The following is a 27,139-nucleotide window of genomic DNA, read 5'->3' as shown; positions in this document are numbered from 1 at the left end:
ACACTGCTTCCGTTTTTCGGAAAATGTGTGGGCTCGACTGGACCCCATGTTTCGAAGTGGTGGGTGCGCGCTAGTTGTTGCAGTTTGGCGCCTGCTCTGGAGGTTACTCTAGAATTCCAGTCAGGGTGTTTGGCATTGAAGTCTCCCCCTATTACGAGTTTGCCTTCAATTTGCCCTAGAGCAGCTATGTCTCCCTCATCTATCTGGTCATGTGGGGGTCGGTAGACTGCAACAATTGTTAGGGGTCCAGTGGCAGTGGTTACTTCCACCGCCACTGCTTCGATTTTATTGGTAGCTGGCAGGAATACCTGGTGGTGGGGGATCCCTCTTTTTATGTATATGGCCACTCCTCCGCGTTGGGTTGGCCTGTCTTTGCGGTAGCTAACATAGTTGGGGACTGTCGCTTTTATTCCCGGTTTTAGGTGGGTTTCCCCCATCATGCATATGTCGATGGAGAACTCCTTCATGAGTTCTCTGAACTCGACCTCTTGATTAACAATGCCGTCTGCGTTAAAGACGCACATTGTCAGGCTTTGTATGTTTGGTCTTCTATTCATGATGGGGGTTTGATACTACTGAGGAAGTCGCAGAGGGGAGCGACTGCTGGACTGTTGCCTGAATGGCAGCGAGGATCTGTGTGTTCTGCTTCTGGGCTTCCCTGAATTCCTTCATCATTTCCATGACGAGGTTCATGGTCTGCACCATTACACCTAACAACTGATCCATGGGGGGGGGGGGGGGGAGTGTGTGTGGGGTTCCCTAGGGCTTTCTCTGCCATGGTGGACCTGGTCGTTGTTGCTGTGTATTTCCCGGTGTTGTTCTTGTGATAGTGTCTGGCGTTGTGGTGGTTGGGCAATGCTTTCATGATTCCTCTGGGGAGAAACCACTTCCGCATATGTTGCCCTTGGTGTATCTGGCCTTGGTTTTACCCAGGCCTTGTCTGTGTATGTTGTCATGTTTTGGTTTCTTGTGTGTCTGGATGGGTTCGTGGTGTTTACTTTTCGTGTGTGGGGGGCGGCCTTTGCCTGCTGTGTGTGTCTTTTATGGACCTCACAACCTTGGTAACCCGCTGTGTGGTTTTTCCCACACAGCGCGCACCTTATTTGCGGGTCCGTGTGTTTGATGTTGCAAGTTCTCGTGTCATGGGCCTCGGCGCATTTCCTGCACCTCACTGCCATGGAGCAGTGTGCCGCAATGTGGTTGAGGCCCTGGCATCTGAAGCACTGCACCGTCTTGTTTTTGCGGCGCAGTGGTTCAGTGGTCACAGGGACCGCCAGGATCATCTTAATGTCCCTTTTATTTTGTGGGACGTCCGGTAGTGTGACCTGATACAAGGGCCATTTGCTCCCTATATGTCCCATTTGTTGGACCGCCTTGACGATGTACCCCTGGGCAGTCAGGTCTGTTTTGATCGCCTGGGGGGCCACTCGTCTTGGTAGGTCTCTGATGACTATGTTTTTATTACGTGTTTTTGTTGTGGGGAAAGTGTAGTGGGGTATGTTTTTGCTGCTGAGAAGTGTTTTTATTGTGGTGTAGTGCTCGAGTGTCAGTAATGTTATTTTTATTTTGTCACCACCAGCAGGTTTTGCCTTGAAATTTCCTCCCCCGATTTCTGTTTTTAACATTTCGAACAGTTTCTCGTAGTTCTGAGTGAACTCAGCGACGATCGGAGGGAGGTGGTGGGTGACCTGGTTTTGTGTTTGTGTTGTTGTGTCTTGAGGTGCCTCTGGCTCATCGGCCACCGCCTGGAACCTGTTCGGGGTGGGTTCCACTCCCCGGGCCGGCGGGGGCCTCGGCTGGCGAAAGGTTTTCCTCGCCAGCACGAAACCATCCGAGTCCTGCCCGGTTACGCGGTTCCCTTCCAGTGCCGGTGTTTCCTGGTCCCCTCCCAGTGCGACGACAGGTGCTGTCGGGGGCGCTGGCTCCTCAGAGGGTGTGGAAGTGGTTGGGGTGGGGATGGTGGAGTGCTTTTTCCCCTTGGAGAGCTTCTCCTTTTTGTCTTTCCTTACACGCCGTTGCTTTGATGTGGTGGACTTGAGTGGGGGGGGGGGGGATTTGAGGAACTGGGATCGGGTAGGGGGTTGGGTGGCAGTTGCGGGTTTGGGTAGGATTTTAGTCGGTTGACTGGGCTTCTGCTTGCCATTCAGGCTGCGGATGTGGTCGGCAAGGCGGTTACAGCCGTGGGCAAGCAGGAGAGGGCTGAGGAGAGGGGAGGGAGGGGCGGGATCGCAAATCCTGACGATGTATTTGTCTGTCTGCGTTTTGTGTAGTTTTGCCATGTCGGTAGCGGAAAGGGGGCTTGCTGCCAGGTTATTGTCAGTTGCCACTTTTGTTGTCACCGTTGGGTTTTCCGGTGGCATTGCTGACCCTACTATAACGATGGTTCCGCGGCCCGCTTCCAGGTCCTGGCCTACATTTTCCCTGTTCTTGGGGGGGGGGGGGGGGGCAGAGACTGACTCTGCGGCAGCTGAGGTGCTGGAGACGGCCGGCCGCGCGGCCCGCGGCAACAAGAAAGCACGCCTTGCGTCGTCGGCGGAAAGATACCGCCGCGACCCCAAGGCGCCACCCAAGCTCGGCATACCGCAACGACGAGAAGACACGACAACTTTGCCAGGCGACGCCATGCAAATGTTTTTCCCAGTGCCGTCCGTGCTAAGACCTAGGCGCAAGTGCCCGTCAATATTTTAATAAAAACAGAACCGGAGAACACTTCTGTTTTTACTCCCGTGCAAGCGGGGGCCTATGGCTGACAGTACGCGAGTGAGAGGAGCGATGCTCAACCCTCGACTGCTACTCAGCGAGTGTGGGTTCGGTCGCGGCGGCGGCCGATTTAAATACCCTCCGCCCGTGGCGCGCTCCCTCCGCCGTCCGCGCCACGGGCCACGGTCGCGCAGTGGAAGAGATTGCGACGGCGTCTGAGATGACGTCGGAGTGATGGCTCTGTCCGCCGTGGTCGTCACAACTATACGTTTGCTCGATTTACTCTTGATTAACCCAATCGCTGGTTCCCAAGCCTTGCTAAGATTATAGCCACAGTCACGGTTTTTGAGGTCGTCATTGGTGCGAATTTCGATGGCCTCTCTAACAACGCTGTCCCAGTATCTCGACGTTGTACCAGAATCCTCGTGCGTTCATACTCCATAGCGTGATTTTCCGACAAACAGTGTTCAACGACCGCCGACTTGCTCGGATACATCAGTCGACTGTGCCTCTGGTGTTCACGGCATCGATCCTCGACGGTACGCATCGTCTGATCAATATACGACTTGCCACATTGACACGGAATCTGGTACACGCCGGCCTTCCTCAAACTGAGGTCATCTTTGGTGCTCCCCACCAGTGCACGTGTTTTATTCGGAGGACAAAACACAGTTCCGACCCGGTGTTTCTTCAAAATGCGGGCGATTTTCCTCGAGAGTGCGCCTGTATATGGAATAAACGCAGTGCCTAACTCCTCCCTCGTGATTTCATCCATCTCCACAGGTTGTGCTGTAGTGGTTGGGCGGAGAGCACGTTGAATCTGCCACTCTGAGTACCCATTTTTTCGAAATACAGTTCTCAGATGTTCCAATCCCTGGGGTAGACTCTCTGCGTCAGAGATAGTGCGTGCCCTATGTACTAGAGTTTTAAGTACCCCATTCCTCTGTGAAGGGTGGTGGCAGCTGTCTGCGTGCAAATACAGATCAGTGTGCGTTGTCTTCCGATACACCCCATGACCCAGGGTGCTGTCAGCCCTTCTCTTGGCCAAGACGTGAAGGAAAGGTAATTTACCCTCCGTTTCAGTCTCCATAGTGAATTTGATGTTGGGGTGTATGGAGTTTAGATGTGTAAGGAAGTCAAGGAGTTTGTCCATACAATGTGGCCAGATGACGAACGTGTCGTCCACGTAATGGAAAAAGCAAGTAGGTTCTCCATGTACAAATTCGCTATCACCGGCGAGAGTGGGCTACCCATGGCGACTCCCTCCGTTTGTTCGTAGTATTCTCCATTAAGAAGAAAATACGTGGAGGTCAAGACATGCCTAAAAAGTTCAGTGGTCTTCTCGTCAAACTTCTGACTAATCAATTCTAGTGACTCTCGCAGGGGTACCCTCGTAAACAAGGAAACGACGTCGAAACTCACCATGATATCTGACTCGTCCAACCTGAAGCTATCAAGGCGTTTAACAAAATCCACGGAATTACGGATGTGATGAGGGCATTTACCCACATAAGGACTTAATATTCCAGTCAGGTATTTGGCCAACAAATATGTAGGTGCCCTGATGTTGCTGACAATGGGGCGTAATGGTACCCCCTGGGCTGCTATTCCTCCACACTCAGCCGGCCGAAGTGGCCGCGCGGTTCTGGCGCTGCAGTCTGGAACCGCGAGACCGCTACGGTCGCAGGTTCGAATCCAGCCTCGGGCATGGATGTGTGTGATGTTCTTAGGTTAGTTAGGTTTAACTAGTTCTAAGTTCTAGGGGACTAATGACCTCAGCAGTTGAGTCCCATAGTGCTCAGAGCCTCCACACTCATTGAAAGGATTCCCAGCAGAGTTTAAGCCGACATATAGGCGAAGGGTCATATGTCAACTAATACGAGGTGCATTGAAGTTCTAAGGCCTCCGATTTTATTTTCTCTGAACTGGAAAGAGATAGAAACATGTGCATTGTTTTAAAATGAGGCCGCGTTCAATGTCAATACGTAGCAGAGATGGCAGCACCGTACGGCAGATGAAATTTTACCGCCAGCGGCGAGAATGCGAACTGTTTTAAATACTTAAAATGGCGACATTTTCCTTACTTGAACAGCGTGCAATCATTCGTTTTCTGAATTTGCGTGGTGTGAAACCAACTGAATTTCATCGACAGTTGAAGGAGACATGTGGTGATGCAGTTATGGATGTGTCGAAAGTGCGTTCGTGGGTGCGACAGTTTAATGAAGGCAGAACATCGTGTGACAACAAACCGAAACAACCTCGGGCTCGCACAAGCCGGTCTGACGACATGATCGAGAAAGTGGAGAGAATTGTTTTGGGGGATCGCCGAATGACTGTTGAACAGATCGCCTCCAGAGTTGGCATTTCTGTGGGTTCTGTGCACACAATCCTGCATGACGACCTGAAAATGCGAAACGTGTCATCCAGGTGGGTGCCACGAATGCTGACGGACGACCACACGGCTGCCCGTGTGGCACGTTGCCGAGCAATGTTGACGCGCAGCGACAGCACGAATGGGACTTTCTTTTCATCGGTTGTGACAGTGGATGAGACGTGGATGCCATTTTTCAGTCCAGAAACAAAGCGCCAGTCAGCTCAATGGAAGCACACAGATTCACCGCCACCAAAAAAATTTCGGGTATCCGCCAGTGCTGAAAAAATGATGGTGTCCATGTTCTGGGACAGCGAGGGCGCAATCCTTACCCATTGCGTTCCAAAGACCACTACGGTAACAGGTGCATCCTACGAAAATGTTTTGAAGAACAAATTCCTTACTGCACTGCAACAAAAACGTGCGGGAAGGGCTGCGCGTGTGCTGTTTCACCAAGACAACGCACCCGCACATCGAGCTAACGTTACGCAACAGTTTCTTCGTGATAACAACTTTGAAGTGATTCCTCATGCTCCCTACTCACCTGACCTGGCTCCTAGTGACGTTTGGCTTTTTCCGACAATGAAAGACACTCTCCGTGGCCGCACATTCACCAGCCGTGCTGCTATTGCCTCAGCGATTTTCCAGTGGTCAAAACAGACCCCTAAAGAAGCCTTCGCCGCTGCCATGGAATCATGGCGTCAGCGTTGTGAAAAATGTGTACGTCTGCAGGGCGATTACGTCGAGAAGTAACGCCAGTTTCATCGATTTCGGGTGAGTAGTTAATTAGAAAAAAAAATCGGTGGCCTTAGAACTTGAATGCACCTCGTAGGTGTTTGGATACTTTTGATCAGATATTGCAATGGTTCGCGCCGCCAGCTAATCGCATTTCAGTTGAGGGCCTGAGACTGAACCACGTGTGGAGTGTACGGCCTGGTGTGCAGGTGACGCGCGTGCTGATCGACCCGCGCAAGAAGCGCGCCACGGGCGTCCAGTACGTGCGCGACGGCGAGGGCCGGCGCCTGCGGTCGGCGGTGGCGCGGCGCGAGGTGGTGCTGTCGGCGGGCAGCATCGGCTCGCCGCAGCTGCTGATGCTGTCCGGCGTGGGGCCGGCCGCGCACCTCCGCGAGCACGGCATCCCCGTCCTGCAGGACCTACAGGTCAGTCGCCAGCGCAGGGGTAACTCTGTAAATCTGTTCTAAAATCCTTTTTTCTTTTTTGTCATCAGTCTACTGACTGGTTTGATGCGGCCCGCTACGAATTCCTTTCCTGTGCTAACCTCTTCATCTCAGAGTAGCACTTGCGACCTACGTCCTCGATTATTTGCTTGACGTATTCCAATCTCTGTCTTCCTCTACAGTTTTTGCCCTCTACAGCTCCCTCTAGTACCATGGAAGTCATTCCCTCATGTCTTAGCAGATGTCCTATCATCCTGTCCCTTCTCCTTATCAGTGTTTTCCACATATTCCTTTCCTCTCCGATTCGGCGTAGAACCTCCTCATTCCTTACCTTATCAGTCCACCTAATTTTCAACATTCGTCTATAGCACCACATCTCAAATGCTTCGATTCTCTTCTGTTCCGGTTTTCCCACAGTCCATGTTTCACTACCATACAATGCTGTACTCCAGACGTACATCCTCAGAAATTTCTTCCTCAAATTAAGGCCGGTATTTGATATTACTAGACTTCTCTTGGCCAGAAATGCCTTTTTTGCCATAGCGAGTCTGCTTTTGATGTCCTCCTTGCTCCGTCCGTCATTGGTTATTTTACTGCATAGATAGAAGAATTCCTTAACTTCATTGACTTCGTGGCCATCAATCCTGATGTTAAGTTTCTCGCTGTTCTCATTTATGCTACTTCTCATTACCTTCGTCTTTCTCCGATTTACTCTCAGACCATACTGTGCACTCATTAGACTGTTCATTCCGTTCAGCAGATCATTTAATTCTTCTTCACTTTCACTCAGGATAGCAATGTCATCAGCGAATCGTATCATTGATATCCTTTCACCTTGTATTTTAATTCCACTGCTGAACCATTCTTTTATTTCCATCATTGCTTCCTCGATGTACAGATTGAAGAGTAGGGGCGAAAGGCTACAGCCTTGTCTTACACCCTTCTTAACACGAGCACTTCGTTCTTGATCGTCCACTCTTATTATTCCCTCTTGGTTGTTGTACATATTGTATATGACCCGTCTCTCCCTATAGCTTACCCCTACTTTTTTCAGAGTCTCGAACATCTTGCACCATTTTATATTGTCGAACGCTTTTTCCAGGTCGACAAATCCTATGAAAGTGTCTTGATTTTTCTTTAGCCTTGCTTCCATTATTAGCCGTAACGTAAAAGCCTTAGCGACACGTAAAGCATCCCTAGCATATGGAATTTTTCCAGACAGGTGAAAACACGCGGTTGTTAAACCTCTTTATAAGAAGGATGACAAGATAGGCTTAAGTATTATTGTCGTCCACTTTCCTTACTAACGCCCTTTTCCAGAATACTGGAAAAATTAACTTACTCAAGCGTAGTCTCATATACACTAATGCTCATAAATTAAGGATAATTGCAGAATGTGGTGGCACACAACGTGGCACTACACAAAACTGGCGCTAATAGCATAGGCACATAGGCAACACACACGACACAGATCTGTAAGTCCACGGTATTGGTGATAAGTTGAGAAAACCGTCCCAAAACACATGTGCTACAAAACGCCACTGTTTCCTGCACATGTACCCTGACACCAATATGGGATATGATCACCATCCACACGTACACAGGCAGCACAATGGGCTGGCATACTCTGGATCAGGTGGTCGAGCAGTTGCTAGGATATAGTGTCCCATTCTGCACCAGTGCCTGTCGGAGCTCCTGAAGTGTCCTAGGGATTTGAAGACGTGCAGCGACACGTCGACCGAGAACATCACAGACGCGTTCGATGGGGTTTAGGTCTGGAGAACAGGCAGGCCACTCCATTCGCCTGATATCTTCTGTTTCAAGGTACTCCTCCACGATGGCAGCTCGGTGGTGCCGTGCGTTATCATCTATCAGGAAGAACGTGGGACCCACTGCACCCCTTAAAAGGCGGACATACTGCTGCAAAATGGTCCCGATGCACTTGACCTGTTACAGTTCCTCTGTCAAAGACATGCAAGGGTGTACGTGCATCAATCATAATCCCATCCCACACCCTCAAACCACAACCTCCACACAGGTCCCTTTCAAGAACATTAAGGGGTTGGTATCTGGTTCCTGGCTCACACCAGATGCAAACCCGGCGAGATCAGACTATACCTGGACTCGTCTGTGAACATAACCTGGGACCACTTTTCCAATGACCATGTACTGTGTCCTTGACACCAGGCTTTACGGGCTCTCCTGTGACCAGGGCTCAGTGCAATGCACCTTGCAGGTCTCCAGGCGAATAAACCATGTTTGTTCAGTCGTCCGTAGACTGTTTGTCTGGAGACAACTGTTCCAGTGGTTGCGGTAAGGTCCCGAGCAAGGCTACTTGCAGTACTCCGTGGCCTTCTGCGGACACTGATGGTGAGATATCGGTCTTCTTGTGGTGTTGAACACTGTGGATGCCCCGTATTGTAGCGCCTGGACACGTTTCCTGTCTGCTGGAATCGTTACCATAATCTTGAGATCACACTTTGCGGCACACGGAGGGCCCGTGCTACGACCTGCTGTGTTTGACCAACCTCCAGTCGCCCCTCATAATGTCATCAATATGTGTTCTTTGAGCCATTTTCAACACACAGTCACCATTAGCACGTCTGAAAACGTGTGGACACTTACTCACTGCACCGTACTCTGACATGCACCAACACAGCTCTGCCTATGTGGACTGATGCTAGCGCAACCGTGCGACGACCGCAGGTCAAATGCACTTAATGGTCATAGCCCGAGGTGATTTAAACCCGCAAACCACCCACCAGAGCGTAGTTTCACCGTGTATCAGCATTATCCTTAGTTTATGAGCATGAGTGTATAAATTACGAGAGGCTTCAATAAGTAATGCGAGACATTTCTTCCTGAAATCAGGCTGGTTTTAGTCAAGTTCCAATATACCATATTATTCTCCACTCTTTTGGCTACAAAACCCCATTTTTCAACATAACCTCCGTTCAATGCGACGGCCTTACACCACTTTGCTGCGAGGGCCTGTATGAGTGCATGGTACCACAGTACCGGTCGACGCCGAAGCCAACCTCTTGCTGCATCAATAACGTCCCCTTGATCTACGCGCAGTTTCCCGAGCCGGCCGCTGTGGCCGAGTGGTTCTAGGCGCTTCAGTGCGAAACCGTTCGGCTGCTACGGTCGCACGTACTAATCCCGCCTCGGGCATGGATGTGTGTGATGTCCTTAGGTTAGTTAGGTTTAACTAGTTCTAAGTCTAGGGGACTGATGACCTCCGATGTTAAGTCCCACAGTGCTCAGAGCCATTTGAATCATTTTGAACAGTTTACCGAGGAGTCCATCTTCCATTGGGTCAAACAGGTGGAAGGCGCGGCATCCGGGCTGTAGGGTTGGATGAGGAAAAACAGTGCAATGAAGTTTTGTGAGCTTCTCTCGGGTGCGCCGACCTGTGTCAGACCTTGCGTTGTCATGGAGAAGCAGAAGCTCGTTTGAATTTTTGAGGCGACTAACACGCTGAATTCATTTCTTCAGTTTTCTGAGGAGAGCACAATATGCTTCAGGGTTGATCGTTGCACTGCTTCAGTCCCTATGACTTTTACCGGCTAAGATTCCGGCCTTGAACGTCATTTGGCACCACTCCATAGACTGCCGTTTTGTTTCCGGTTCGAAGTGATGAAACCATGTTTCATCGCCTGTGCCGATGTTCGACAAAACAATGTCACGATCAGCCAACACGCAAGCATTTCCGCAGAGACGGGCCTTCGTTGCTCTTCATGGTCTTTTGTCACACGGCGATGAACCCATACCTCTGGGTACCCCAACTGGTAGGCGAGTGAGTCAGCACTACCAAACAGAGGTGTCCAGTTGTGCAGCGAGATGTTAGATCGTGATGTGCCGACCATTTCGAATGAGAGTGTCCGCAGGTTCAATATTCCAAGTGTCGCAGCTGTGCTCGTCCGGCCGGTGCGCGGGAAATCAGACGGGTTTGCGCGACCTCGTTTTGCGACGACCACAGGCGCCTCGCCCAATGACTCATCGTATATTTGTTAACTGCCAGGCCTCCGTAGACATCCTGCAAGCGCCTATGAATACCTGCGTTTTCTGATTTTCTGCCAAAAGAAAATGACAGCTCTCTGTTTCGAACGCACGTCCGTTACAGAGGCCATTTTGAAAGCTACGTAAAGCACCGACACCTATCGGAACTTCATGAAACTGTAGGAGATCAGGAAGGAATATTTCACGATCTCCCACAGCAAATTCCACACTTCTTCAACCGAATTTTGCTGAGAAAAGGAAATGTTTTGCATTACTTTTTGAACGTTTCTCGTAGAAACAACTTACTTAGCACATCGCAGGTTGGTTCTAGAAGGTTCACTCAACTGAGAATGCTATTTATATATTCCTTCGCCAAATATTACAAACTTTAAATAATAAATTAACGGCAGTTAATACTTCTGGCGATCTTTCCGAGGAGTTTGGTTGCGTAGATCATGTTACTCTGTTAAAAAAAAACTTCTGGTTTCTGGAGGTGATGGCTTTACAACAGAACTGATTTGAATCAGGAAACAGAAGGCAAAAAGAATGAGATATTCACTCTGCAGCGGAGTGTGCGCTGATATGAAACTTCCTGGCGGATTAAAACTGTGTGCCGCAGCGAGATTCGAACTTGGGACCTTTGCCTTCCGCCGGCAAGTGCTCTACCATCTGAGCTACCGAAGCACGACTCACGTCCTCTCCTCACAGCTGTACTTCTGCCAGTACCTCGTCTCCTACCTTCCACACTACAGAAGCTCTCCTGCGAGTTACTGGCAGAAGTAAAGCTCTGAGGACGGGGCGTGAGTCGTGCTTCGGTAGCTCAGATGGTAGAGCACTTGCCGGCGAAAGGCAAAGGTCCCGAGCTCGATTCTCGCTGCGGCACACAGCTTCAATCTGCCAGGAAGTTTCGACGGCAAAAAGTTTTGCTACATAATTCAAAGTTGCAAGGAGAGAAATTTTTAGTGACAGGTAAGAAGAGATCAGAGTCCCAAAAGGTTTAATTTTCGGTCCACTTCTATTCCAGATACTGGGTCTCTCCAAAAAGCCATCAGGCGCAGTTTACCTGGTGTTTCAGCTGATAGTTGGATTTTCGTTCTTGGAATGTGTAGCTGGTGTAAGTCCAAACAAATACTGCTCGTCACGTGTTTCATGCAACGTCCAGCGCAGCGGAAAGCGATGGCTTTTTTCCGCTAAAAAAGAAATATTTTTTAAAGCGGAGTTTTACGTGTCCATTCGACAAACCGGTCTCAAATTAGTCTAGTGGGATTTTCGGTTTAGACATGTGTATTAACGGACAGTAAAACCTTTGTTCGCCATATCTTGGTTTCCCGACTCTCTCCGCCCTGGCCCACGCTGACTACTATCTAAATACAGCAGCGCTGTTTAGTCGCTGCTGGGTTACTGGGTATCCTTCGTGTAGTACTGTCTCTGTTAATACATACCGCTAAACGAACATCGCACTAGAATAATTTGGGACAGATCTATCGAAACTAATTTTGATTGTAACTCGAAACAAACCGACGCTTTCCGTTCAGGGCTTTCCAAAAAACATATGATAAGCAGCATTTGTTTTCGCCAGCATTTGTTTGGTTTTGGCCCGCTCTATCTACACATTTAAAAATCGAAATTGCAAATATCTGCCAGAAAAACCAGAGAAAATGTGCCTGACGACACTTACGAAAGACACTTTGTACGAGGTGCTATCCAAAATTTTCGGGACTGATGCTGCCATCTGTTGAAAACCTTACCTTTGGGCTAATGGTCACCATCATCATCGAAGTAGTTCCCGTCCGCACGAACACACCAGTCCCAGCGCTTCCGCCACTGGTCAAACGTTTTCTGGCAGTCCTGTTCTTTGACGGTGGTTATCACCACCAGTGATGCTTCTTGAATCCTCTCTAGAGTGTCGAACCGACGGCCTTTCAACTTGAGTTTCAGTTTTTGGGAATAGCGTGAAGTCGCAAGGTGCCAAATCTGGCGAGTACGGTGGGTGGGGTACAACCGCCATGTTGTTTTTTTGCCAAAAAGGTCATGGAGAGCAAGGACGTGTTACAGGGTGCGTTGTCGTGACGCAGCAGCCAGTTCCCTTGAGGCCAAAGTTCGCGCCGTCGTCGCCGCACGTTTTCAGAGAGCCGTTGCAAAACGTCACAGTAGTACATGGAATTCACTGTTTGGTTGGGTGGGACGAATTCTTTGTGCACAATTCCCTTGGTATCAATGAAAACCATGATCATGCTCTTCACTTTTCAACTGTCTCGCTTTTTTGGGTCTTGGGGAGCCTGGGCTCTTCCACTGGGACAACTGTTGCTTTGTCTCTGGGTCATAACCGTAAATCCAGCTCTCGTCGCCGGTGATAAACCGTGACAAGAAGGTTGGATCATCAGATACGGTCTGACGAATTCGATACGCACATGCTGTTCTGTTCACAGATCCATCGTAAAATCGCCACACACCAAATACAAAGTATTACGGAAATCACTGTGGACATGCAACACGTGCTCCCAGCTGAATACCACTCCACACACTGATTCATCAGATATGCAGCTCTCGACACTTAGCGGTGCAAAGATCTACTACTCCTACTTTCCAGATGGCAGCACAAGTCCCAAAAATTTTGGATTCTACCTCGTATATACAGCAAGTCCCAGAAAGAATGGTCAATATTGAGGGATATGACAGGAACGACCATTCGAAGCAAACAAGTCCAGTAAACGTTGGCTCTAAAGTGAATACCTTAAAAGTTATGAGAACTTTTTGATCTTCGCTACTGTGAAACGTCTATTCTGTTGGTCAAGTGTTCATGGCTCTTAAGGCATGCACTTTAGAGATCACGTTTAAAAGACAATTTTTCCTTCTTATGGCCCATACTACTCCTCTGAAAACATGGAAAGCAAATAGCTTGCAGTGGAAAAGATTTTTTTCGCAATACTGAAGATGAGGAAGTACCCATAACTCTTAAGTTTTGTGTTTTAGAGCCCATGTTTGCGGGACTTTTTTGCTTGCAATAATCGTTCCTGCCATATGTCTGACTACTTAAGATTTCTATTGGGACAACCTGCATATATGTGAATGAACTTTTACTTAACATTCATCAAGTACGTTGGTACTTTATCCACGCGTTACTAGCGTTACAATAAATCCCATTAAAAAGCAACAGAAGAGATTGTTGTTGGTGCTTCTCAAAGAATAATTAAACGGTACTCCGAAAATGAACTCTCCCTAAATGTTGAGAAAACACACTGTATTCAGTTTCATGCAACGAATATTCATAACAACAATTGATGTAGCACAGCAACAGTACTCAGTAAACAGGGTAGAATGATAGAAGTTCTCTGGTGTACATACTGGTGTTAACATGAGCTGGAAGAACCATATTATTGCGCTGTTCAAACCATTTAAGTTCAGCTACTTCTGCTCTTCATATAATTGCTAGTCTTGGAATTCAAACGAATCAACTTCCTGACAAACTTTCCGTATTTGCTCTCTTATGGAATAATTTTCTGGGTTGATTCGTCACTTAAAAAGAAAATACTGATTGCATAGGAATAATATGAGGTGTTCAGTAGCAGTCGTCTTGTACGTACCTCTTCAATGGGTTTGGCATTTTAACCGCATCATCACAATCACACATGACAATCAAACATTCTCCAGTGAAATTCATCATAAATCGCAATTTGAGAAGAATAGTGATGTCCATGCCGTCTGACTTTTAGTACATATTATTAAGCCTGACAGTGGCTCAGGAAGAATTTCAGTATGTAGCAACAACAACATACAGTGTCTGACAGATAGAAAAGCAAGTTTTGTATCTAACCTAAAATCATTTCTCTGACACAACTGCTTATACTCTATAGACGAATTTGTATTTAAAACTGGAATTCTGTAAAAAGGAAGGAAAAATGTAGTTTTGTAAATGTAGAGTCGTAAGTAGGACTAAAAAATTATATGTTCATTAATGTTAACTCTTACCATACATATACAGTACATATTCTGTTAACTGATTCATTCCACATCATTTGGATAAAATAACCGTTCAAATTATCTGTGGAAAATATAACTAACTAACTGGCAATAAAATAATGACACTAGCGTGAGAAAAGTAATATATATTGAAACACCTATCAATGACTTTTATACTCTTCATCATACTCTCATCCCATAGCTATACACAGCTGCAAATATGCAGTCCATCATTCAACGCAGTGTCACCCTGTTCATAATTTCTGCCGTTTTTTCCTTTCACCCGCTCCGCAAACTCCACACTTTATGAGTCCTAAAGAGTTGCAGGGTGTATCAAAAAGAATCATAACTATTATGTTATTTGAGATATGTGCGTGGCCAACGTACTGTTGGAAAGAGCAAACTCCAAGTTTTGTATGGGGCACCGCCACACTGGCATCTGGAAGTGCGGAAATGTTTAAATCAAGGGATTAGTAAACGGTGAATCGGTCGCACTGAACCAAATGATTCAGCCTTACATTACTGGCCTCCGAGGTCACTGGACCTGACTGTATATGATTATTTCCTGCGGTGGTTTAAAAAAGACTCTGTTTATGTGCCTCCGTTACCAATAACAATGAATGAACTGAGACATGGCATAACAGCAGGTGGAAGCTGTAACTCAAGACATGTTCGCTGCAGTGTTGGAACAATCTGAATACTGCGGTGACATATACCGCGGACATCGAGGGGAGTATACTGAACACCGGCCGGCCAGGGTGGCCGAGCGGTTCTAGGCGCTACAGTCTGGAACCGCGCGACCGATACTGTCGCAGGTTCGAATCCTGCCTCGGGCATGGATGTGTGTGATGTCCTTAGGTTAGTTAGGTTTAAGTAGTTCTAAGTTCTAGGAGACTGATGGCCTCAGAAGTTAAGTCAAATAGTGCTCAGAGCCATTTGAACCATATACTGAACACCCACAAAAAGGTATGAAAAATCCTTTTTGAGTTTCTCGTTCATTGAAAAACAAAATTCATTATATATGTATATAGACATGCCAACTCGGATGATTCTTTTTGATACACCGTATACAACAGTCATCACACTACCTAAGTTTCTTTGCTACTGCTCTGTATTGATTAGTTGTAGAAGCATTAACTGGTGTAGCTTCTGTAATTGGCATCACTGCCGTTATTACCATAGTTTTTAGTAAGAGGACTAGCTGATGAGTCTGAAGCAGAAGTTCTACAGTAGAGTGGTTTGGAGAGCCTTTTGAAACAACCTCTTTACCCTGCTACGAAGTAATATATGTTGTTGTAAGACAAAAATAGAGAGGCAGCTACCTTTTGAGGTCGAATGATTACTTAAGTTGATAGTATTGTTAAAAGCGGGATATTAATTTTATTAATGGAAAAAGAGTGCAAAAGGTAGAGGGAGCTGTGATTGTAAATGTTTTACCGCCGGACAGTAACGACGACATGAAAAAGATGAGTATTCCAATGGTAGTTGTGGATTTTGTAATCTAAAAACTTATGTTCAAGGGGGCTTTGCTTCTTACAACAAGCTGATGTTCACGCACAGTCTCACCTTGCTCTATCAAGTTCTGCCATTCGTTGCTGAAGGAAAATTATACAGGATTGCTGGATAGAAGTTGGTTGGTACAGGCGAAGGACGCACCGCTTGAAAAGAATCAGAGCATACTACCAGACCATTTTAGCATCAGTCGTAGCATACGGTGCGAATGTTTGGGTTCATAGATTACAGCTGGTGAAGCGAGCCTCATTAGTGAAAAGAGTTTAACGAGAAGTGCTATTAAGATTAACGGGCGCCTACTGCGCTACCCCGAATGAGAATTTATTAGTAACTCTACGAATATGCCCACTGCACTTGGAAATTAGGGAAAGGGAAGCATTTTACTGGTAAAATGGAAATGAGCGTTTGGCGTCATTGGCCGGGAGGCCCCTTCGGGGCAGGTCCGGCCAACTTGGTGCAAGTCTTATTACATTCGACGCCACAGGGCGACCTGCGCGCCGGATGGGGATGAAATGATGATGAGGACAACACAACACCCAGTCCCTGAGCGGAGAAAATCCCCGACCCACCCGGGAATCGAACCCGGGCCCCTTAGGACGACAGTCCGTCACGCTGACCATTCGGCTTCGGGGCGGACATTTTACTGGTTAAAGAAAGGCAGTCAGATGAAAGCGCAAAGGATGCTCGGAACAGGGCCCAGTTCGAAAAAGTTAATAAAGGTTATGTACATTAAAACTGTGGCAAAATGAATGTGACAACCCAGGCATAGGTAGAAAGCATACGAATTTCTCCCTAAAATCAAGGAGGGACTAAAAATGAGATTTCTTAACTCGTCGAGTGAATTGATACGTTACCTAACTGACCTGGCCCACATACTACGTATCTATACAAAATCAAAAGACAGTTAATGATAAATGCGCCTGCGGCAGTATGGCCACACCAGAACACACTTTGTGGGACTGCGTGGTCTACGAATCTACGTAGATGCAGCGATTTCCATGGCCCACATACTACGTATCTATACAAAATCAAAAGACAGTTAATGATAAATGCGCCTGCGGCAGTATGGCCACACCAGAACACACTTTGTGGGACTGCGTGGTCTACGAATCTACGTAGATGCAGCGATTTGTGGCCGTCAGGCATTAAGGATTCTGGACCCCAAAACAGCGAGTCGACCTGACACATCTTGGACGATATTGCAGCCACAGCATGCAGGAAGACACGTCAGCATGTTGCCATACCGGCTAGACAACATACTCTGCAGATGTAAAAAAGACAGCTGAGGTCGGCGACCACCGAATGAAACAGTCTCTCAGGAATCTACATCGCATTAGTGCAAGTGGTCACGGAAGTGTGCGCTTTAAGACTTGACAGTGATTGCTGGAATAGCTTGTTATGGTGGAAATACTGCTGACGGGCTGCCGTACGCCCAAGGAAGCCAGCAGACAATCGTTGTTGACCGGGGTAGTATGAGGGTGGATCCAGTAGCAGGGAAAACCGTTCACAGGTTAAATACACTAAAATAAATGAACAATCACAGAACAGTATTAGTAGCTGGGTAGCTTTTTGAGGGTTTTATTGTAGTGTTGAAGCAATAGAAGTAGTTGTAATATTTAAAAAATTATGAATCAGAAATAAATGGTTAATATATAAATTTATTATTATCCAAGGAAATGATATATATATATATATATATATATATATATATATATATATATATATATATGATTTATATGGCCTATTTTAGATATTCAGATTGTAGGCTGTAGTTATGAAGAATAAATAAAAGGCGAAGGAAGTATTTTTCAGTAAAAGAGCTGTGCTGATTTCGGATACTGATATGGAACTGAGGAACAAATTCCTGAAAGTGTACATTTGGAGCACAGCACTGCATCGAAGTGAGACGTGGCCCACTGGAATTCCGGAGGAAAAGAAACTGGAAACCTTTGCGATCGCGCGGTTCCAGACTGAAGCGCGTAGAACCGTTCGGCCACACCGGCCGGCGAAACGCGGCTCTACGGAAGAAAAAAATTAAATGGATAGATGACGTACTACAGAGAATATAGGTCTATGGAAGACCCTTATCAGAAGAACGCCCTGGTTAATGGAACGTCTAGCACGATATCGAAGACAAAGAATAGTATACTGAAATCATGCAAGATATGGAAAAACTGGTAGAAGCCGACCTCAGGGAAGATCAGTTCGGATTCCGTAGAAATATGGGAACACGTAAGGCAATACTGACCCTAGGACTTATTTTAGAAGCTAGATTAAGAAAAGGCAAACCTACGTTTCTAGCATTTGTAGACTTAGAGAAAGCTTTTGACAATGTTGACTGGAATACTCTCTTTCAAATTCTGAAGGTGGCAGGGGTAAAATACATGGAGCGAAAGGCTATTTACAATTTGTACAGAAATCAGATGGCAGTTATAAGAGTCGAGGGACATGAAAGGGAAGCAGTTGTTGGGAAGGGAGTGAAACAGGGTTGTAGCCTATTCCCGATGTTATTCAATCTGTATATTGAGCAAGCAGTAAAGGAAACAAAAGAAAAATTCGGAGTAGGTATTAAAATCCATGGAGAAGAAATAAAAACTTTGAGGTTCGCCGATGACATTGTAATTCTGTCAGAGACAGCAAAGGACTTGGAAGAGCAGTTGAACGGAATGGACAGTGTCTTGAAAGGAGGATATAAGACGAACATCGACAAAAGCAAAACGAGGATAATGGAATGTAGTCGAATTAAGTCGGGTGATGCTGAGGGAATTAAAGTAGTAAAGGAGTTTTGCTATTTGGGGAGCAAAATAACTAATGATGGTCGAAGTAGAGAGGATATAAAATGTAGACTGGCAATGGCAAGGAAAGCGTTTCTGAAGAAGAGAAATTAGTTAACATCGAGTATAGATTTAAGTGTAAGGAAATCGTTTCTGAAAGTATTTGTATGGAGTGTAGCCATGCATGGAAGTGAAACATGGACGACAAATAGTTTGGACAAGAAGAGAAGAGAAGCTTTCGAAATTTTCCATTCGTCTGTAAAGAATTCGCGTTAGTATTTTGCAGCCGTGACATATTAAACTGATAGTTCGGTAATTTTCACATCTGTCAACGCCTGCTTTCTTTGGGATTGGAATTATTATATTCTTGTTGAAGTCTGAGGGTATTTCGCCTGTCTCATACATTTTGCGCATCATATGGTAGAGTTCTGTCAGGACTGGCTATCCCAAGGCTGTCAGTAGTTCTAATGGAATGTTGTCTACTCCCGGGGCCTTGTTTCGACTTAGGTCTTTCAGTGCTCTATCAAACTCTTCACGCAGTATCATGTCTCCCATGTCATCTTCATCTACATCCTCTTCCATTTCTATAACATTGCTCTCAGTTACATCGCCCTTGTATAGACCCTCTATATACTCCTTCCACCCTTCTGCTTTCCCTTCTGGTAGGACATGTTCTGAGGCATCAAGGGGTCACCAATTTAGTATTGGAGGGCAGCATGGAGGGTAAAAATCGTAGAGGGATACCAAGAGATGAGTACACTAAGCAGATTTAGAAGTATGTAGGCTGCAGTACGTACTGGGAGATGAAGAAGCTTGCACTGGATAGAGTAGCATGGAGAGCTGCATCAAACCAGTCTCAGGACTGAAGACCACAACAACAACAACAGTAGGTGGAACGGTTACGAGGATAAAAAAAAGCACAAGTCAGCGGAAGATGAAAGACATGCAACATTTCGTAAGAACGGTGGCGGTAAAAAGATCCTATGGGGGATCAGAGACGATTGTCACGCATTGTCAATGACTAGTCAGGGATTGCTGTTGTCAGCGAATTCCGGCATTCTCGCTCGCCGCGCCAACATGTCTGGACGCCAGAAGGGAAGACGAGGAGAACAAGTTGCCGCAATCGTTAGCCTCCTGGGCCAAGCGCTTGGACTGGACAGCAAGCAGAAGAGGAAGAAACCTGTACAGTGCTTTCGCTGTCAGAAGCTGGGGCACTTCGCCGCGGATTGCACAGGAGTACTCGCGTGTTTGAAGTGTGCAAAGCCGCACCTCACACGCGACTGTACGAAGCCCAGGGAAGCCGCTGCTACATGTTGTAATTGCGGCGGTTCCCACGCCGCAAACCACCGTGGCTGCAGTTATCTTAAGAGCTGTGGCCGCGGGAAGGAGCGGAACACACACCGACGGCGAATCACTGCGCAAGAAGAGGTGACAAGGAATCAAGAAGCGGTAAATGCTCTGCCCGCGCATCACGCCACTGGCACTTCTGCCGGTGCTGGCGCGAGTGGAGGGTTGTGCTGCTGCAATTCTAACAGCATTCACAAGATCGACGAGGCTGTCGCCAACGCAGTTACTGCTCTCAAATCTGCCATGGCAGGGGAGAGGGCTGCACTTCGGGCCGAGGTGGACGAGGTACGCCTCCAGCTCGCGCAGCTCCGCGAGTTGCTGGCCTGCAAATCTCGCAAGGGGCGAGAAGTTACGACTGCCACCATCGCCACGCAGACGGACGCTCTCCCGGCTCCTGCGGCAACGCAGGGCGCTGTGGGGGTGCCCATGGAGGTGGCAAACAAGATGTCTGCCCCCTCCTCGAAGGAGGAGGGCCAGCGGAAGGAAGATTCCGAACCAGCTCCACCAGCAATACGAGATGACGTGACCAAAGGCATCGAAACGCCCGCCTGCCCTTCCGAGGACAAGGCGGGATTGCCGCTGCTGGGAGAAGAAGTCACAACTGCTGCGCCCATCCAAGAACAGGACACAGAAGAGGCAGTCCACACGCCGCCAGCAGAGACAGAGATCACTGCGCCAGAACTGCTGAAGATGGTCGCAAAATCATTGCGTAACAAGACGTTCGCGCATCACAATACCCCGTACCCTTTTACCGCCTCCAGTGTTCCTAAACCACCCCTACCCCAAAAGCCTTATGATTTCGGCTGGGCAATTGCAAATCTGACCGCCGTCGTTCCTAAGAGGGACTTGGACCTTATAAACCGCTTCCCTATTTTTACCGATTATGACTGGCAGCGTATAATCGCTGCTATTCCGAGAGTTAAGCAGAAGAAGAACAAACATTCCTCTTCCTCTCGCCGCTAGTTTCCTAGCACTCTTTGTATTTTATCCTGTCGAGCTCAGACAAGTTTTAGCAAACCCTTTTTTATCCCAGCCAATTTTACCTTTATATTTGTGGAGTAAATGTCAATTGACAACAGACTCCGATATTGTAGACCACCTCAGAGGAGGTTGTCCATACCAGAGAGCTGCAAGCAATGTCAGCGAATGCTGGTGCATCTCATCTCAGCGAACATTCCGAAGAGAACTGAATGCAATGGATTATTAGCAACCCATTGGAATGTAGCGTTTGCAGTCATGCACCGTGTTTTAACGTTCAGTGCCTTGTATTCTAATAGGAGGCAGAATTTACCCTCCATTCTAGGCGATGACATTATGATGGCCTCACAATTGTTTAACTTGACGGGGGTTATAACGTGTTTTCTAGTGGTCTTGTCATCTTTATAATTCCGCGATCAACCAGCCCTTTTACTGCGTTTCACACTTATTTTAACATTTGACAACGATATGATTACATCTACCGGAACTTGTGTATGATTTTTCTATTGTTGTGGCTATCGTAAAACTCCTTCGTTATCCGTTTACAAATGAGTACTCATCCTTCACCATTGCCAGGATCTTCTGAAAGGGCGCTCATGAGCAGGCTGTTTAGCGCTCTAAAATTTTAAATCCATCCATCCATCCATCCATCCATCGTCTGCTCAGAAGTATCCGGACATCTAATGCTCATCGCAAAGGTGCTCCACTGAGTTCAGTTCGCAACTCTTGGCAGGTCAGTCCATTTCAGGAGTCTTATTGTCCACAGACCATCGCCCCACAGAAGCTGATTCATGAGAGGGTGCATTGTGGTGCTGATACTGTCATCGACTCCATATGGCCCCGGGTTCGATTCCCAGACGGGTTGGGGACTTTCTCTGCCTGGGGACTGGGTGTTTGTGTTGTCCTCATCATTTCACCATCAAATTCATCCTTTGTGACAGTGGCTCGATTGGACTGTGTAAAATATTGGTGTGAAAAAAATTGGGACTTCGTACGGGCGCTGATAACCGCGCAGTTGACCGCCCCATAAACCAAACATCGTCATCATCACCGACTCCATACAGTTACTCAACTGTTCACAGTACTCAGTTATGTAAAATGTGTTCATATCCTTCCGCATTTAGCGTTTTCTTGAGTGCAATACCGAGCGAGGTGGCGCAGTGGTTAGCACACTGGACTCGCATTCGGGAGAACGACGGTTCAATCCCGTCTCCGGCCATCCTGATTTAGGTTTTCCGTGATTTCCCTAAATCACTTCAGGCAAATGCCGGGATGGTTCCTTTGAAAGGGCACGGCCGATTTCCTTCCCCATCCTTCCCTCACCCGAGCTTGCGCTCCGTCTCTAATGACCTCGTTGTCGACGGGACGTTAAACACTAATCTCCTCCTCCTCCTCTTGAGTGCAATAAGTGTATCGCACCCTAAAAAATACCGAAAAACACCCACGTTCTGTAACACCACCCCCTCTGTACTTTACTGTCAGCTCTACACATTATGGCAGGTAACGTTCACCAGGCATTCGCCAAATTAAGACTCTTCAATGGGATTTCCATAGGATGTAGGGTGGTTAATCACTCCAAATCTCTCGCTTCCAGTCCTCCACTACCCACCCGCCTCGCTCTTTACTCCGAGACCACAACCGTCAATTGTATGAGGACCTGCTTGAACATTGTATCCCTATCTTTTTAACTTGCTACTCACAGTTATTGTGCTAGCTGGGCTGCTGTTATCACTTTGGAACTCACGAGTGACTCCTGCAGCCAATTTCAAGTGACTTTTTACAACTACCCTCTGCAATGCTCTAAGGTCCCTGGCTATCAGTGCATGAAGCCTGATAGCTTGATTTAGCTGTAGCTGTTCCTTCGCATTTCCACTTCACAGTCATATGACCAGTAGCGACATGGCCAACTTTAGAAGGACTGAATTGTCCTTTAGGTTTTTCTTACTCAGGTGGCATCCAATGACTAGTTCCTAGAATTTACATTCGAAGCCATTGAGCTCTCCTGAGCCACCAACTCTGCTGTTATTGCTTCGCTACCTTCTTTAATCTGTCGGATCCTCCTCTCGGGACATCTAGAGATCAATTCCACAACAGGTTAGGGTGCCCAGGTACTTCTGATCAGATGGTGTAGATGGAGATACAATAGGAGTTATCCTAACACAATGTTTCTGTGTACAGGTGGGCGAGAACATGCAGGATCACATCGGCCTGGGCGGACTGACGTTTCTGATAGACAAGCCAGTCTCCATGGTGCAGAGCCGCTACGAGAACCTGCCGTCGGTGCTGCAGTACGCCATCTTCGGCGACGGCCCGCTCACCGTGCTGGGCGGCGTTGAGGGCCTCGCCTTCGTCAACAGCAAGTACGCCAACTCGTCCATCGACTGGCCCGACATCGAGTTCCACTTCGTGTCGGGCTCGACCAACTCGGACGGTGGCAGGCAGATCTGGCGGGCGCACGGGATCACGGACCGCTTCTACGAGCGCGTCTTCCGGCCGATCGACAACAAGGACGCGTGGAGCGTGATCCCCGTGCTGCTGCGGCCACGCAGCCGAGGCGTCATCAAACTGCGCAGCCGCAACCCGTTCGACTACCCGCTTATCTACCCCAACTACTTCACCGACCCGCAAGACATCAAGGTGCTCGTCGAGGGGGTCAAGATCGGAGTTGCGCTGTCCAGGACGCGTGCCTTCCGCCGCTTCAACAGCCGCCTGCACGAGATCCCGACGCCCGGCTGCGAGTCCGTGCCACGATTCACCGACGCCTACTGGGAGTGCCTGATACGCCACTACTCGGTGACCATCTACCACCCGATCGGCACTTGCAAGATGGGCCCCGCGTGGGACCCCGGAGCTGTCGTGGACCCCCAGTTGCGAGTGTACGGCATTCAGGGCTTGCGGGTCATTGACGCTTCCATCATGCCGTCCATGGTCAATGGAAATACCAACGCGCCAGTCATCATGGTGGCCGAGAAAGGCGCGGATCTGATCAAACAATTCTGGCTCCGAAAAAATTGAACCTGAATTGGCTTCTGAGGATGACTAACCTGTCATTTCCTCGGAAATATCCACTACTCTCGAAGCGTTCAGTCGACGCTGAGGCCTGTGTGCACTTAAAGACAGCAACAGTTACACTACTACAGTTTAATGTAGGTCGGTGTTTACATCCTTGTTTATTATAGGTGAATGAACATTAGGCCGTGGTCTAAGACACTTTTCTGTGCCTAATTTTTCCTCTCCTAATGCTGGAGACATCCTCAGAGGCTATGAATATTTTGAGAGTTGATTCTACAACTCAAGGACTTAAGTTACACAAGTTGTGATCGTGAGTGCTAAATACAGCAAACTGCACCAACTTTTTCGCAGCACAAGCTCCTTAAAACACATCCGCTAGACTCCGCAATTTGTGGCTAAGTCAGATGACATCAAGGCCCAATCACTACGTGGCTACGCATAAACAGTTCGGCTTACCGGGGTTGTTTGAGTGTGAAAATCAACTAATAAATTCTTTATAGCCTCTGAGAATGCCTCCGGTAGAAACAAAAACATGCGTAATGTCTATACAACTAAAATAACCAAAGATACTACTACAGTTATCTCAATTTTCTCCAGAGATAGGGACTCTCTATATGTTCAAAGTCATATCTACATTTTTTGACCCACTAACGAATGCCTTTTAACATAGTCCACAGCTGAACTTAAGCAGGAACTTACTTATCTGACAGGTAAAGTCTTTGCCGCCATAACTGCACTCTCTGTTTTACCCCCTCTGCTCCCGTCGTGGAAATCCGGTTCGGTCGAAGACCTGCGTCCTATGCCCGCAATACCGAAGTACAGAGTATCTGTTGAATTGTTTCATTCTAATTTCTGCCGAAAATCTATACAACGCCGTGTGTGTGAACAATCGTTGCTACCAATTGACATTAGTTATTGCAGATATAATGTCTTGGGCAGTTTCAGCGACCATCAATTGACAAAGTATTTCATTTAAAAGACAGTTCAGCAAGCTTTACTTGCTCCACTTTATTTATAAAGTCCCCATACATTTTTGTCGACAGCAAAGACAGCCAGGCGTACACCTCGTATCGTCGAGTTTGCGCCTGTAGGTAGAATATAATACTTTTTATTTGGCAGTGCCTCAATGTACTAAGTTACAGACTAAACACTATTTTGTACATATTTATTCCATCATCCCAAAGTCAGAGGATAACTTGAAATTAATGACTGCGTTTTAAAGAAAGTACTTAAGACTAGGTGCTCTTTAAGCAACTAAGTAAATATAACGGTACAAAAGGTAGAGGATGTAAAGTGGAGAATGACTAAAATCTTGCCAGAGTTGTAGGCTGATAAAACATCATAGTTATCCGACACACAGAACATACCTCGAGATATACCTTTCTCGCGTTTTTTTACAAACCTGCCATCCATGACCCTTCTGTGATAATCTTGATATTAACACTTTTTCGTTATTACTTCGCGTAACTGAGGTGTCTTACACTAGGCGTTTCTGATCATGATGTAATACGCGCGTTTACAGTTACGCATTTAAACATTTCTTAATAAATAGTGACGTACAATCATAAATCATAGTGTACGTTTTCCAACATTTGTACGCCAAATATTTTGTATATAGAAACAATTGTTATTTGTGTGATTTGTTGTATTTATTTATCTGAAAATAAAGTGTATGTTTCTTCATTGATCTCGTATTTTGTACAGTATACTGTATTAGATAAACTCTTAATAGGGAATTGCTGGTACTTTGATTGAGGTGAGAGAAGTTGTGGGATACCTCCTAATACCGTGTCGAATCTCCTTGTGTCCGGAGTAGCACAGCAGTTCGACGTGGTATGAACTCAACTACTCGTTTGAAGTCCCCTGCAGAAATACTGAGCAACGCTGTCTCTACAGCCGTCCATAATCGCGAAAGTGCTGCCGGTGCAGAATTTGTACACAAATTGACCTCTCGATTACGTCCCATAAGTGTTCGATGGGTGGGAAATCCTATTGCTCCACTTCTTCAGAATGTTCTTCACATCAATCTCGAACAATTGCAGCCTGGTGACATGGCGCATTGTCACCCACAAAAATTACAGCGTTGTTTAGGAACATTAAGTCCATAAATGGGTGCAAATGGTCTCCAAGTAGCCAAACATGACCATTTCATGTCAATGATCGGTTCAGTTGGACCAGAGGGCCCAGTCCATTCCATGTAAACACATTTCATACCATTACTGGAGCCATCACCAGCTTGCATAGTGCCTTGTTGACAACTTAGGTACATGGCTTCGTGGGGTCTGCGCCACACTCGAAATCTACTATCCCCTATCACCAACTGAAATCGGGACTCATCTAACCAGTCCACGGTTTTCCAGTCGTCTAGGGTTCAACCGATATGGTCACGAGCCCAGGAGAGGAGCTGCAGGCGATGTCGTGCTGCTCGCAAAGGCACTCGCGTCTGTCCTCTGCTGCATCATAGCCCATTAAAGGCCAAATTTCACCGCACTGTCCTAACGGATACGTTCGTTGTACGTCCCACACTGATTTCTGCGGTTATTTCGCGCTGACAACAAGCAAATGCCGCTGCTCTCGGTCATTAAGTGAAGACCATTGGCCACTGCGTTGTCCGTGGTGAGAGGTAACAACTGAAATGTGGTATTTTCGGTACACTCTTGACATTGTAGATTTCGGAATAGTGAATTATCTAACGACTTCCGAAATGGAATGTCCGTGCGTCTATCTCCAGCTACCATTCCGCGTTCAAAGTCTTTTAATTCCCGGCGTGTGACCATAATCACGTCAAAATTCTTTTGACGTGAATCACCTGAGTGCAAATGACAGCCCTGCCCTGCCAGTGCACTGCCCTTTTATACCTTTTGTATGCGATATTGCCACCGTCTTTATATGTGTATATAGCTATCCAATGGCTTTTGTCACCTCAGGACATACTGAAGTGTGTGAAACGAGATGGAGAGAAATGCTTAAATTTTTGTGTTGCAGGAAGAACATTGAGAGTGTGTGTGGTGCAAAGATAAGTGAAGAGGGCCTACAGAGAGTTGTCGAGACGCTGCAGGTATAGAAACCACCAAAAGAATGACAGGCACCAGCGCAGGACAAAATCCGAAACGTGCAAATCCGCTACGTTCCACACTGTAAGCTTCTGTGAAAGGGGCAAATGGAAGCAGCAAGGACAGAGGCAGTTTATGCTCGGTCCTTGTTTTAAGGACCAAAAGACGCAAGCGGTCACTTGTGACGCCATGGTTGGTTGCTTGGTTGGTTTAAAAGGGGTGGGGGTGGGGGGAAGGGACCAAACTGCGAGG

General features: G+C 47.1%; 1 protein-coding gene across 1 annotated transcript in view; it reads left to right on the top strand.

Moving 5' to 3' along the window:
* The window catches only part of LOC126100808 (glucose dehydrogenase [FAD, quinone]-like), a 319,968-nt gene extending 294,560 nt beyond the window's left edge, over positions 1-25,408 (top strand). Inside the window, exons 6-7 of the mRNA XM_049911441.1 lie at positions 6,016-6,231; positions 23,001-25,408. Coding sequence (XP_049767398.1) covers positions 6,016-6,231; positions 23,001-23,837 — 1,053 coding nt within the window. The 3' untranslated portion in view covers positions 23,838-25,408. The remainder of the gene's footprint in view (positions 1-6,015; positions 6,232-23,000) is intronic.
* Positions 25,409-27,139: the final 1,731 nt, after the last annotated feature.

Source organism: Schistocerca cancellata, chromosome 9 (assembly GCF_023864275.1).
Source record: "Schistocerca cancellata isolate TAMUIC-IGC-003103 chromosome 9, iqSchCanc2.1, whole genome shotgun sequence".
NCBI classification, from domain to species: domain Eukaryota; kingdom Metazoa; phylum Arthropoda; class Insecta; order Orthoptera; family Acrididae; genus Schistocerca; species Schistocerca cancellata.
Note: the sequence above shows the minus strand (reverse complement) of the source record. Positions and strands in the feature narration are given on the sequence as shown.